This window comes from Sebastes umbrosus, chromosome 19 (assembly GCF_015220745.1).
Source record: "Sebastes umbrosus isolate fSebUmb1 chromosome 19, fSebUmb1.pri, whole genome shotgun sequence".
NCBI lineage: Eukaryota > Metazoa > Chordata > Actinopteri > Perciformes > Sebastidae > Sebastes > Sebastes umbrosus.
The window spans coordinates 2066978-2080154 of NC_051287.1; the positions used below are offsets into that span (position 1 = coordinate 2066978).

General features: G+C 41.5%; 1 protein-coding gene and 1 long non-coding RNA gene across 5 annotated transcripts in view; both read left to right on the forward strand.

Annotated features, from left to right (window-relative positions):
- Positions 1 to 13177, forward strand: part of LOC119477732 — a 48389-nt gene that overhangs the window by 4372 nt on the left and 30840 nt on the right. The gene's annotated exons all lie outside the window — the stretch shown is intronic.
- purbb (purine-rich element binding protein Bb) lies at positions 1266 to 3851 on the forward strand. Its single transcript, XM_037751833.1, has one exon. It carries the CDS (start codon positions 1281 to 1283, stop codon positions 2268 to 2270), a length of 990 nt encoding a protein of 329 aa, XP_037607761.1. The 5' UTR covers positions 1266 to 1280; the 3' UTR covers positions 2271 to 3851.

A 13177-nucleotide genomic window follows, 5' to 3' on the forward strand; every position in this document is an offset into this window, starting at 1 on the left:
AGATAATTTAAAAAAAAACAACATAATTTTCATCATATTATGTCATAAAAACAAAGAGATTTCACAACCAAGAGGGAGTAGTTAAAAAAAAAACAGTAGAAGAAGAACTACGCAACCGCTGAGGAGAGATTTCACATGTGGGTGTGACAGACAAAATCAAGGAACCAATGGGAAAGCTCTAACCGTGTGAACTTACGTGAGTGACAGACGGTTGGACCAATCACAGCGCTCCGTGAAGTAGCAGCCATAATGAGCGTGAAGGGGGTGTGCGCTGTATATTACCTGTATTTTTTTTCTCCAGACTTCTTTCCACTATAAAAATGGAGAAAAACAAAGTATGTCGACACATTTACCAGCTGTAGCCAGAAAATTAAAAAAAAAACATAATTTTCATCATATTATGTCATAAAAACAAAGAGATTTCACAACACAACATTTTATTGGAGTAATTTTGTTAGTGATATTGACTGGAACAAAGTTTGGTCCTTACCACAAAAGTTCCTTCTAAGAAATAAGGTAAAAGAGGTGTCATTTAAGTTGATCCACAGATTCTATCCAGTGAAACATTTCTTAGAAAAGTTAAAGACTGACATAGATGTAAATTGTTCCTTCCGCGAATCACATCCTGAAACTTGCTCTCATTTATTCTGGTCCTGTAAATTTACATGTGAATTGTGGAAAGATATCAATAATTTTATACTTGTTAAAATTTTCTCAGATTTTGCACTGTTCTATAGAAATATTAGCACTATTCCCAAAAAAAAATTAAAAAAACTACAAACTTAAAAACAAAAACAAAAAAAAAATAAAAACCTTAAAAAAATAAAAACCTAAAAACTTAATAACTAAAAAAACAACTAAAAACATAAAAAACTAAAAACATAAAAACTTAAAAACCCCCCCAAAAAAAATAAAAACATAAAAACTTCAAAAAAAAATTCAAAACTTAAAAAACAAAAAACGAAAAAACGAAAAAACACTAGAGACAAAAAAAAAAAGGATACTGTCATTTCGAAAATTCACAACTAGAGGGAGCAGTTAAAAAAAAAACAGTAGAAGAAGAAGTACGCAAACGGAAACCTCCATTTGACCAATGGATGACGAGAGATTCCACATATGGGCGTGACAGACAAAATCAAAGAACCAATGGGAAAGCTGTAACCGTGTGAACTTGTAGAATGACACACGGTTGGACCAATCACAGCGCTGCAGCCATAATGAGCGTGCAGGGGGCTGAGCGCAGAGAGCAGCTACGCAGCAGAGAGAGGCAGAGAGCCTGAATGGTGGAGCTGAAGATGGCGGATGGCGACAGCGGGAGTGAGCGCGGCGGTAGCAGCGGTGGAGGTGGAGGAGGAGGAGGAGGTAGTGGTGGTGGAGGAGGTAGTGGTAGTGGCGGCGGCGGCGGCGGCGGCGGCGGCGGCAGCGGCGGCTTCCAGCACTTCCAGCGGGACCAGGAGACCCAGGAGCTGGCGTCGAAGCGCCTCGACATCCAGAACAAGCGCTTCTATCTGGACGTGAAGCAGAACAGCAAAGGAAGGTTCATTAAGATCGCTGAAGTCGGCGCCGGAGGCTCCAAGAGCCGGCTGACTCTCTCTCTGTCGGTGGCGGCGGAGTTCCGCGACTACCTCGGGGACTTCATCGAGCACTACGCCCAGCTGGGGCCTAGCAGTCCGGAGCAGATCGCCCAGAGCACCGCGGGAGAGGACGGCGGGCCTAGGAGAGCGCTGAAAAGCGAGTTCTTAGTCCGGGAGAACCGCAAGTACTACCTGGACTTGAAGGAGAACCAGAGAGGGAGGTTCCTTCGCATCAGGCAGACGGTGAATCGAGGACCAGGCTTCGGCGTTGGGGGCCCTGCGGGCGGCATGTTGTCCGGGCAGACCATCGCTCTGCCGGCCCAGGGGCTCATAGAGTTCCGAGACGCCCTCGCGAAGCTAATAGACGACTATGGAGGAGACGACGAGGAGCTGCTGGCCGGCGGCAGTGCTGCAGCAGGCGGCTACAGCGAGCTACCAGAGGGCACCTCCATCATGGTGGACTCCAAGCGGTTCTTTTTCGACGTCGGGTCCAACAAATACGGAGTGTTCCTGCGGGTGAGCGAGGTGAAGCCCAGCTACAGGAACTCTATCACCATCCCATTCAAGGCTTGGGGCAAATTCGGAGGAGCTTTCAGCAGATATGCAGAAGAGATGAAGGAGATCCAGGAGAGGCAGAGGGATAAGATGTACGAGAGGAGGGATGAGTCTGAAGGAGACGACGTGGAGGACGACTGATTTTATTACAAAAAATATAAAATAAAAATGCAAACAGCTGTTTAGTCCAGACAGATCTGCAACATAGGGGTATTTTGCATAAAAGAAAGCAGAAAGTGCATGACAAATCGTGCTGTAATAGCCTACTAAAAAGTAATGTGGCGTTAAACAAACACAAAAAAACAAAAAAAAAGTACATGTGCAGGGAATTAATGGTGTATTATCCTAAAAAGGTTGTAGGGTTTGAGAGGGGGTTGGAGTGTGAAAAGAAAAGTGGGGGAAAACAAGTAATGTGTAAATGAGATATAAATCTCATTGGAGAGAGGTAAAAAAAAAAAAGAGTGCTTTATTGTTAAAAGATAAAAGAAGAGAGAGAACCTACTAAAACCAGCAGATTTGGTTTTTATAACTAGAAATGAAGCCAATGAATGCTTTCCTATTTGCATAGTTTATATTTAAAAAAAAAAAAAAAAGCTCCAAGTTTAAGGAGAAAGAGAGAAATAGCATCCATTGTATTCCTGTTCCGGTCCAGGTCTCTCCTCAGTGGGCAGATTGTGTGTTTTTGTTTTTTTTGCAAGTCAGTCAGACGAAGAAGAGGAATGTATAGAAAGCTGGATGTTTTGCATTTGATATATATATATATCAGCAGCTCACGGAGCCCTGCAGCACCACCAGCAGCATGCAGTTAATCGAAAAGATTACCCAAAATATTAGGGGGAAGTTACTGAGAGGATTATCTTTTAAAGCCCAAACAACGAGGGGCCTTGCGGACTAAACTAAAGCTTTGACTCCTGTAGTCAATTACAGTGCGGATCAGCTGGGTTTTATGTTATACATACAATCTGAGCAGTATTTTTTCGAAGCGTAATTCATAATGTCTTCAGTAAGATTTTACTTTCCTCACACCAGAGCATCCCTGGTGTTTGAGAAACGACGCCAACAAGTGGGGAGAGGACTGTCTTTAGTACCCCCACCCCCAACACCTCCAACACCTCCACCACTTCCACCAATACCAACACCAACAAACTGGACTTTTAATGCTCCCACATGCCTCTATAAGGGTCCAAATATCTGGCATTCGGATGGGAGCGCTGCATCACCGGATACAGCCAAGCTTCTCTGACCTTCCAGCTCTGCCGGACTGCAGAGCGTCAGCGATGATGTTTTTTCCCATCAGCCTCTCTGTCACGAGCAGAGCTGGACTGACGGACGGCTGTACGTCTCAACCAGCCACAGGCCGTTTCTTTCTGACGTAACATCTTCCAAACACGTGAAGAAGACCCTGGACAGAAACATATTGATGGATGTTTTTTTTTGTTGTTGTTTTGTTTTCAAAAAGAGAACTATATTAAAAATGAGATTCTACTTATAGGAAAAAATATTACCGAACAAACCAGCAAAAGATATTTTGAAATACTTATAAAGGAAAAATGTATTGTGTAAAGGAATTTCAAGTCTAAAGATAATAATTATAATAATAATAAAAAAAAGGTTAATTTCTTAAAACAAAAGTTGTGACCCAATCCTCCAGATTATTTTTCATTTTGTTTTTCCTAGAGTGAAAGTATAACACTTCCTTAATTAAAACAACTTTAAATGCAATACCTGATGTTGTGACTGTATATTTTTAAGTACCTGTATTCATACTTAAAGATAATCTATTCGTTCTGCAGCCTCATTTTCTGAATGTGAACTGGAAGCAGCTGATGAAATGTCAATATCGATTATTTTCTTGATTAATTGATGAATCCTTTGGTCTATAAAAGGCCCGATGAGTTGAATTAATTATATGCACATCATGTAGGTGCGTGGCTATCAGAACAGCGTTGCTAAAGAGAAAGGTAACGCCTGCACAATACAATATGTTAATATTTTATAACGCTTTGACCTGTAGTGGAGGAGTGTGCAGGCGTTACCTTTCTCTATAAAATGCCTGAAACCTAGAGGAAAATGTCCGCCACTGTTTTTTGAAGTCATTTAATTTGCTTATTTTTTATGCCCAGCAGTTCAAAACCCAAATATATTCAGTTTATAATGATTTTAAAACTGAGAAAAGCAGCATATCCTCACATTTTAAAGCTGATTTCTTTCTATTTTTACTTGATAAATTATTGAAATATTCAATCAATTATCGAAATAGTTCCCTAGCAATCGGCGTCGGTTTGTGTCGTCAGTTTTTTATCTTATTTTTCATACTTTCTGTCGTCATTTATTGGTCTAAAGTTGTGATTTACTGAGATAGGGTAATCTATTCATTAATTTACTGAATGTGAACAAGAAGCAGCTATGATTATTTTCACTATGGATTATTTTCTTGCTTAATTGATGAATCCTTTGATCTGTGAAATGACTGAAACATAGAGAAAGATGTCCGCCACAGTTTTCTAAAGTCATTTAAGTTGCTTATTTTTCAAACCAAAGATTTTTCTTCTATTTTTTTAATTGATAAGTTATTGAAATGTTTAATCAATCATCAAAATAGTTCGTTGGTTTGTGTTAAAGTACCCATCGCAAGTTCCTAAAGCCCAAGACGGCGTCTTCAAGTGCCCTTGTTTCGTCCGACCAACTGTTCAAAACCTAAAGATATTCAGTTTATAATGATTTAAAAAAGAGAAAAGCAGCACATCCTCACATTTTAAAACTGAAACTAGAGATTTTTCTTCTATTTTTTCACTTGATAAATTATTGAAATATTTAATCAATTTTCAAAATAGTCCCCCTGGCAATCAGCATCAGTTTGTTGTCATTTATTTGTTTTATTTTTCATATTTTCTGAGGTCATTTATTGGCCTAAAGTTGTGATTTACCGAGATGGGTTTGAGGAATCCTTACTGGGAAATCCAACAATATCCAACCTGGACCAGGATTATTGTGCTTTCACTTAAAAGAGGTCAACGTGAGGAATTAAAGACAACATATTGGATTTGGTTTAAGGCTGCAACTAACGATTATCTTCATTATCGATAAATCGTTTGATCTATAAAATGTCAGAAAGCAGTGAAAGTGCCCGTCGCAAGTTCTTATAACACAAGATGACGTCTTCAAATGTCTTGTTTTATCTGAGCAACTGTTTAAAACCAAAATATATTCAGTTTACAATCAAAGAAAACAAGCAAATATTCATATTACAGATGATGGAGCCAGAAATTTAATTTTTGCTTAAAAAATGACAAATTGATTATAAAAATTGTTGCTATTTTAGTTTCTGTCAATATGCATTTAAAAAAAAATTATAAATATTTTAGTTTTCATAACAGGGTCATACATTCAGTAGCCTAAACAGTTTATTGTTGTAAATTATACTTTGATTTAAGACTAAGAATGAAAATGCTTTTATAATAACAATACGGATTCAATGAACTTGATGTTCTGATCATTTCTAATTAAGTCAAACAAACCACATACTGTATGTAATACTGTGCATACTTATGCAAAAGTGTCACCGGGGCGGACTGTCCTCAGTGCGCCCCAACCGCGTCTGCGGCGATGTCTGCAACCCACCCGACCCGTCTTGAAACACGGACCAAGGAGTCTAACGCACCCGCGAGTCAGAGGGTGCAAGCAAAACCCCGTGGCACAATGAAAGTGAGGGTCGGCGCGCGCCGGTTGAGGTGGGATCCCGGCCCGGCGGGGTCGGGCACACCACCCGCCCGTCTCGCCCAACACCGTCGGGGAGGTGGAGTGTGAGCGCGTGCGATAGGACCCAAAAGATGGTGACGAGAGGTTAACGTCACGCTGCCGTAAAATGGTATCGGAGCCGTTTTGCGAGTACGAGTACATGAGCAGAGTATCGGACCCGATACTGCTATCAGTATCGCTGCATCCCTAGTTAAAAGTATATTTACCTCCATAATGTCTATATACTTAGACTATAAACTGTGTTACCTTCATCACAATGCTCAAATGTTTTGCGGCTCCAGACAGATTATTTATTTATTTATTTTTTGATAGTAAAGGTTGCTGACCCCCGGTCTCGTAGAGTTTGAGGAGCACATGCGTTACAGTTGGCGTGACACGGCAGCTGCCTCTGAAGTTAATGAAGATCTTGTTCTTGAATCTGGTGTCAAGTCAACACGACGTGCCGGTTAGTCGTGGTCGTTCTGCCGTCTGAAACCAGCTCAGTGCTCTGATGAGGATGCTGTGAGGAAGCATACAGCTCAGCTTGTTTCCTGGTGTCAGGAGGAGGAAGAAGAAGAAGAGGAGGGTAATGTGATCTTCCTCCTCCCCTCGTGCTGATCTCCTGTTGTTGCTTCTTCTTCTCCCTTTCTCCTCACTTCCCCCCCCCCCCTCCACTCGGTAGTACTCAGTACATTTGGCAGCTGTTAGTCGCTCCTGTGGACGCTGTGAGGGAGTGCTGACAGGACATGCTGGCTATTTTAATGTGGGAGGCCTCCACAGACTTGACATTCCTGGTCAAGGAGTCAGCTGTGCCGTTAGGACCTCGCTGCCTGCGGACGCCGCCGCTCGTACAACGTCGTGATTGTGCTGCTCACATGTGGCACACACAGTAGATCCTACTCTGTGTGCAGGCAGGTACTTCATAATATACTATAGTCATAAGAGATGTTGTGTTCGCGGTAGGTAGTAAGCCTCGTGTCTATTGGTTCATTCTTAAATCACTTTGTTGAGTTATTTAGTCCCTAATTGTTTTTATTGTCTCCTACAAGCTGCAACGTGAGTACATCTACTAAAGTACTGCACTTAAGTACAATTATGAGGTACTTTACTTGCCCCTTCATACTTCTACTCCACCACAAGAGAGAAATACTTTTTACTCTACTGCATTTATTTTTACAGCTATAATTACTTTATAGATAAATATTTAACATATATGATCTGTTTCAGTGGTGGAAGTAGTACTCAGATCTTTTACTTATGTAAAGGTAATAATACCACAATGCAGAAATACTCTGTTACAAGTAAAAGTCCTGCATTCAAAAAGTTACTTATCAAAAGTACAAAAGTATTAGCAATAAAATATACTTAAAAATTCTTTATTATATATTATATTAATTTACTTTAATGTGGCAGCTGGTAAAGGTGGAGCTCTTTTTGATTTCTTTATATACTGCTGGTTATGTTCATATATATTTATATATATATATATATATATATATATATATATTTATATTTATATATATTTATATTTATATATATATGTGTGTGTGTATATATATATACATATATATATATACATATATGCATATATGTATATATATATACACCTGCAAATTAACTAAAGCTGATACTTACAAATTTAGTGGAGTAAAAGGTACTCACTCTATTCAAATATTTAATCGCAAATTAATTCCAAATTTTTTTATCAAAATGTTACTTTAAAGGGAGATTTGTCAAGTATTTAATCCTCTTATCAACATGGGAGTGGACAAATATGCTGCTTTATGCAAAATGTATGTTTATATTTATTATTGTAAATCAATTATCAACACAAAACAATGACAGATATTGATCCAGAAACCCTCACAGGTACTGCATTTTGCATAAAACAATATGCTCCAATCATAACATGGCAAACTGCAGCCCAACAGGCAACAACAGCTGTCAGTGTGCTGACTTGACTATGACTTGACCCAAACTGCATGTGATTATCATAAAGTGGGCATGTCTGTAAAGGGAAGACTCGTGGGTACCCATAGAACCCATTTACATTCACACATCTTGAGGTCAGAGGTCAAGGGAAAATGACCATGACGGTTTTTCCTCGCCAGAATTTGTTGTCAGTTTAGAGAGTTATTTACCTTCCTGTATTTTTCAGACTTTTATTTGATATTTTTCAGACATCTTTCGGACTTTTTTTTGGACATTTTAAAACATTTTTGGGAATTTTTTTTTACTGGAGCGTTATTTAACCTCCTTCACGATAAGCTAGTATGACATGGTTGGTACCAATGGATTCTTTAGGGTTTTCTAGTGTCATATGATACCAGTATCTTCAGTCTGTTAACTCTCCTAGAAAAAATGTCTCATGTGTTTGACCAAGACAAGACACAAATTGATTAAAAATAGGAACAATTCACGTCATGTTCTTGGAAGTCACAGTGCAGCAGAGCATGCCCTGAGAGAGGCACTCAGCTAGCACTTCCATTAATGAGCTCCTCTGTGCATATTCAAGCAGAAACGCTGCATGTAATGTCACATTTTACAAGATGACTTCATTCCCCGGAGCTCTGAGGTGAGAGGCCGGGCTCCTCTCGGTCCCTTAATGAGAGCAAACAGCAAAGAGAACAAGTCCTCCACAGTGGCTGCTGCTACTCTAACTAAAAAATCACATGAAAATATATTGTATAGATATAAAAAGACTTGCAGCACAATATTGACAGACGCTGTCTCTGAGAGTACGAGGTGAACTATGTAACAGCGCAGTGACTCACTCTGTTTGGACGGAGTTGTTTTAGTCTTTTGTTTGAGGTTCAAGATATTCTGTCTAAAATGTATAAATATAACTAGCCGTTTTATTATGGTATTTCCATGGTTTCCAAAGAGAAAACTCAGACTCCAGATGGATGTAGCCTGTGTGCACTAGGCTTCATTGCTGATTCCTGATTATTGATTCCTCCTGACAATCGTCAGCAAAGCTCTGATTGTTTGATGGTTTTAAAGATGATCTTTCCAGATATCCTTGTGGTGTGAGGTATGTTGAGAAGTCAGAAGTCCATCCTGGTCGCACCGATTTCAAATCGTAAATATTAAACATGTTCGGTATTTCCGTTGGGATATCCCGTTGTGTGTAGGTAGTGTAACCCCGAGGACAGCCGATGACGCCGTCACGTGGGAAAGAACGACAGCTAATAGAGAACCAAGCTGATTGAAGAAGGAAGGACAACCACCGCCGTCATGGCGGCCACGCCTAATGCATGAGCTAATGCTAAACGTGAAGCATAAAGTAGTACGATACGATACGATACGATACGATACGATACAACTTTATTGTCAGTTTGCACTGAAATTCATTTTGCATCCATAGGCAACTCAGTTTGAGAAAAAGTACACATACAAAGTAGTAAGATGGAGCTCAGAGATGGTGGAGCAACTTGTTTATTTAACGTGTCTCCATGACTTCATCCATCCATCCTTCGTCAATTTTCAGAACAAACTAACATCGCTAATTCTTCCTGCCCGTCGTCCGCCATGTTTGTTTACACTAAAGTTTGATTGGCGACTGGGTTGCAGATAAACGTAGTGGAGTAAAAGTATGAAGTCAAATGGAAATGCTCAAGAAAAGTACCTCAAGTATACCAAACAGTACTTGAGTAAAGGTACTCTCCATCGCTGTAAATGTCTCCCCTTGTATCAGTTGGTCAATAACGAGTCTCAGGAGGTGTCCTAAGAACATTGTAGTCCAGTGAGGGAGGGAATAATAGTTGCTCCACTTACAGTATGCCCCAAACATACAAGATACCGTTAATCACCACGAGCATTTTCTCCATCAAAGCCAGCAGAAATCCTCAGCAGATCCATTATCCCCTTGCCAATCTTCATGAATATTCCTCTACTGTAAATGTGTTCACCTCTCAGCTGGAGAGCTGCGTGTCCCCGGTGACCTCCCATCACCACTTTCATCCCACTCTCACCTCCCGGGCAGCAGCGCAGCAGTGATGTGTGCAAGCATGCACATGTGAACAGTGGCTCTAATGCAGCCTGTGAGCAATGTAATACCTCACTAGGCAGCGAGCCAAATCAAGCCAGGATTATACCACATGCTCCCAGCAGTCCATTACTATCACGCCACCATCAGTCAGATCGCTGACATCTATAAATATGAGTATGTGTGTGTGTCCTCAAGCAGTAGTGGAAGAAGTACTCAGATCTTTTACTTAGGTAAAGGTAGCAGTACTATAATGTAAAAATAAGAAAAAATCCGGCCTTGAAAATCTTGAAGTAAAATGCACTTAAAGTATCAAGACTAAAAGTACTTAAAGCAGAAAAAATATATCATTAGATTATTACTACAGCTGTCAATAGATTAAAATAGTTAATCGCAAATTAATCACACATTTTTTATCCGTTCAAAATGTCCCTTAAAGGGAGATTTGTCAAGTATTTAATCCTCTTATCAACATGGGAGTGGACAAATATGCTGCTTTATGCAAAATGTATGTATATATTTATTATTGTAAATCAATGAACAACACAAAACAATGACTTCAACAGACCTAAATATTACATATTGTATCATTCGATTATTATTATTACTTGTACGATATGATACGATACACTTTATTGTCCCCGTCGGTAAATTTGTCCTGGATGCACACATGACATAATCGTCTTATGATATACCTGCCTCCATAATAGTAATAATAGAAACATATAAACAAAGCAACATGTACTGAAGCATAACACAGCCACACATTACACATATTGTACATATAACACTAGGGATGCTAATTTTGAAACCGATAACCGACCCTCGTTAACCAATTATTAACCGTTAACCGACAAGATTTGTGCCTCGCATGCAGCGGTGTACCAGCTGCAGGAACACAAAAGATATTCGTTGACGGGAGTCTCCAGTTCACTGTTCGGGAGCGTTAACTTAGCAGCTACGATGCTGCGTTTACTGTCTCCAGTTCACCATCCGGGAGCGTTAACTTAGCAGCTACGATGCTGCGTTTACTGTCTCCAGTTCACCGTCCGGGAGCGTTAACTTAGCAGCTACGATGCTGCGTTTACTGTCTCCAGTTCACCGTCCGGGAGCGTTAACTTAGCAGCTACGATGCTGCGTTCACTGTCTCCAGTTCACTGTTCGGGAGCGTTAACTTAGCAGCTACGATGCTGCGTTTACTGTCTCCAGTTCACCGTCCGGAAGCGTTAACTTAGCAGCTACGATGCTGCGTTTACTGTCTCCAGTTCACCGTCCGGGAGCGTTAACTTAGCAGCTACGATGCTGCGTTTACTGTCTCCAGTTCACCGTCCGGGAGCGTTAACTTAGCAGCTACGATGCTGCATTTACTGTCTCTAGTTCACCGTCCGGGAGCGTTAACTTAGCAGCTACGATGCTGCGTTTACTGTCTCCAGTTCACCATCCGGGAGCGTTAACTTAGCAGCTACGATGCTGCGTTTACTGTCTCCAGTTCACTGTTCGGGAGCGTTAACTTAGCAGCTACGATGCTGCATTTACTGTCTCTAGTTCACCGTCCGGGAGCGTTAACTTAGCAGCTACGATGCTGCGTTTACTGTCTCTAGTTCACCGTCCGGGAGCGTTAACTTAGCAGCTCCGATGCTGCGTGTAGTGTCGCGGACATGCAGCCACTTTCCCAGTAAAAGTCTCCACCACACATTTAGTTTAGTTTAGCAGGTTGTCAGCTGTGTGTCTGCCCGGCGGAACTTTAGCGAGTGTCCAACAAACAGTGTGTGTATTTGTGCTACGTTAGCAGCTCTAGCATCCGCCGCCGCACACATATGCTCTGTCAGCGCGGCGAAACTTTGACAAGTGTACAACAGACCGTGTGTGTGTGTTGGCGGTGAGTGTGAGGTTGTTGGTGGCGTTCTAGCTGTGAACGTAGGTGTAGCAGTGTGTGTACAGTTTACTTGTCGGTGAATAAATGCTACGACTCCTCTCCGCTCCGCTCAAGCGAGCCGGAAACCAGAGACACTTTCCTGTATCCTGCAACTCCGGCTCCGCCTCTTAAGGTGGGCTGTTAAGGTGGACCAGCTTTTCTCGAGCCGTTCAGCTTTTTAAGTAATTATTAATATTTCTTTTAACCGCTTTAACCGATAGCGTTTATCGGATAAAATGCTTAATGTCGGTTAAACGGTTAATTATTAACGTCCCTACATTACACTACAGTTGTTTAGCCTATTAAGTAGCATTATTTCCCTCTGATGTGTAGTGGAGTAGAAGTATAAAGAGGCATGTGATGGAAATACACAAGGACATCACAACTGTACTTAAGTACAGTACTTGTAGTCCGTCCACCACTGCCCTCGTGTGTGTGTGTGTGTTTATTTGGGTTAAAGTGACATTCAGGTTGCAGAAGAGCTGAAATCCAGAGGGGGGAAAAGGTGCATGGAGACAGACGGAGAGTATCTGCAGAGAGTGAGGAGGATGATGATGATGATGATTGAGGGGGGGAGGAAGACGAGAAAGAGAAAGAGAAGGAGGAGGAAGAGAGAGAGAGAGGTGCACGAGAGGAGCCCATGTTTGTAGGAAGCAGAGAAACAGGGACAGCGGCGGGGAGGGATCCTCCGTTAGCAGGAGGAAGCATGATCCCGCTGTGAGGCCGGGCTGCTGCTGGGGCTATATTTAGCTTCTGTTGCCATGTGCCGGGAATGTGCATGGCAGAGGGAGGCACACACACTATCACAGGCCCACACACACACACACACAATAGGTTTCACTACTGGTCATGCACTCCTGCACATGGGAGTGTGTGTGTGTGCAGTTTCAGGGATGTGATTCAAGTTTTTCTCGTGATTCAGCGTGCATACTGACACATGATTTCTATCCGTCTTAGGCAGATCTGAAGGAAGGTTGTTGTGAAGATTGTCGTGCTGTCTATAAATTATAAAACGGATTAATTCAACCTTTTAAAAACAGGTTGATAAAGACGGCGTGCATCCTCAAGGACGGGAGAATGAAAGCCGTTCATGTTTCCCCTTCAGCTCGTGACCTCCTCAGCTCCCGTTTTCGCCTCTTTAAAGTTAAATGCATATCGCTCCATAATCTGCTTTACGCACCCGCGGTGTAGCTCAGCATTGCTCAGCATCGCTCATTGGTGGTGTAGTCGAGTCAAGAATCAGCCCAAGGTGTCGCCATGCAAACCCGAGCGGGCTGTGCCAATGAGGAGAGGTCGACCGCCTCTCTGCCGCCTCTGATTGGGGGACTTTCTTTAAGTCGCTTTTTGTGAAGTGTTAGAGCAGATTGACATTTAATTTGGGGAGTGCTGTGAAATTCAGATTACAGG

What these genes read in the sequence shown, in the direction of transcription:
- purbb (XM_037751833.1), top strand. Translation starts at nt 1,281, where the DNA reads ATGGTGGAGCTGAAGATGGCGGATGGCGACAGCGGGAGTGAGCGCGGC.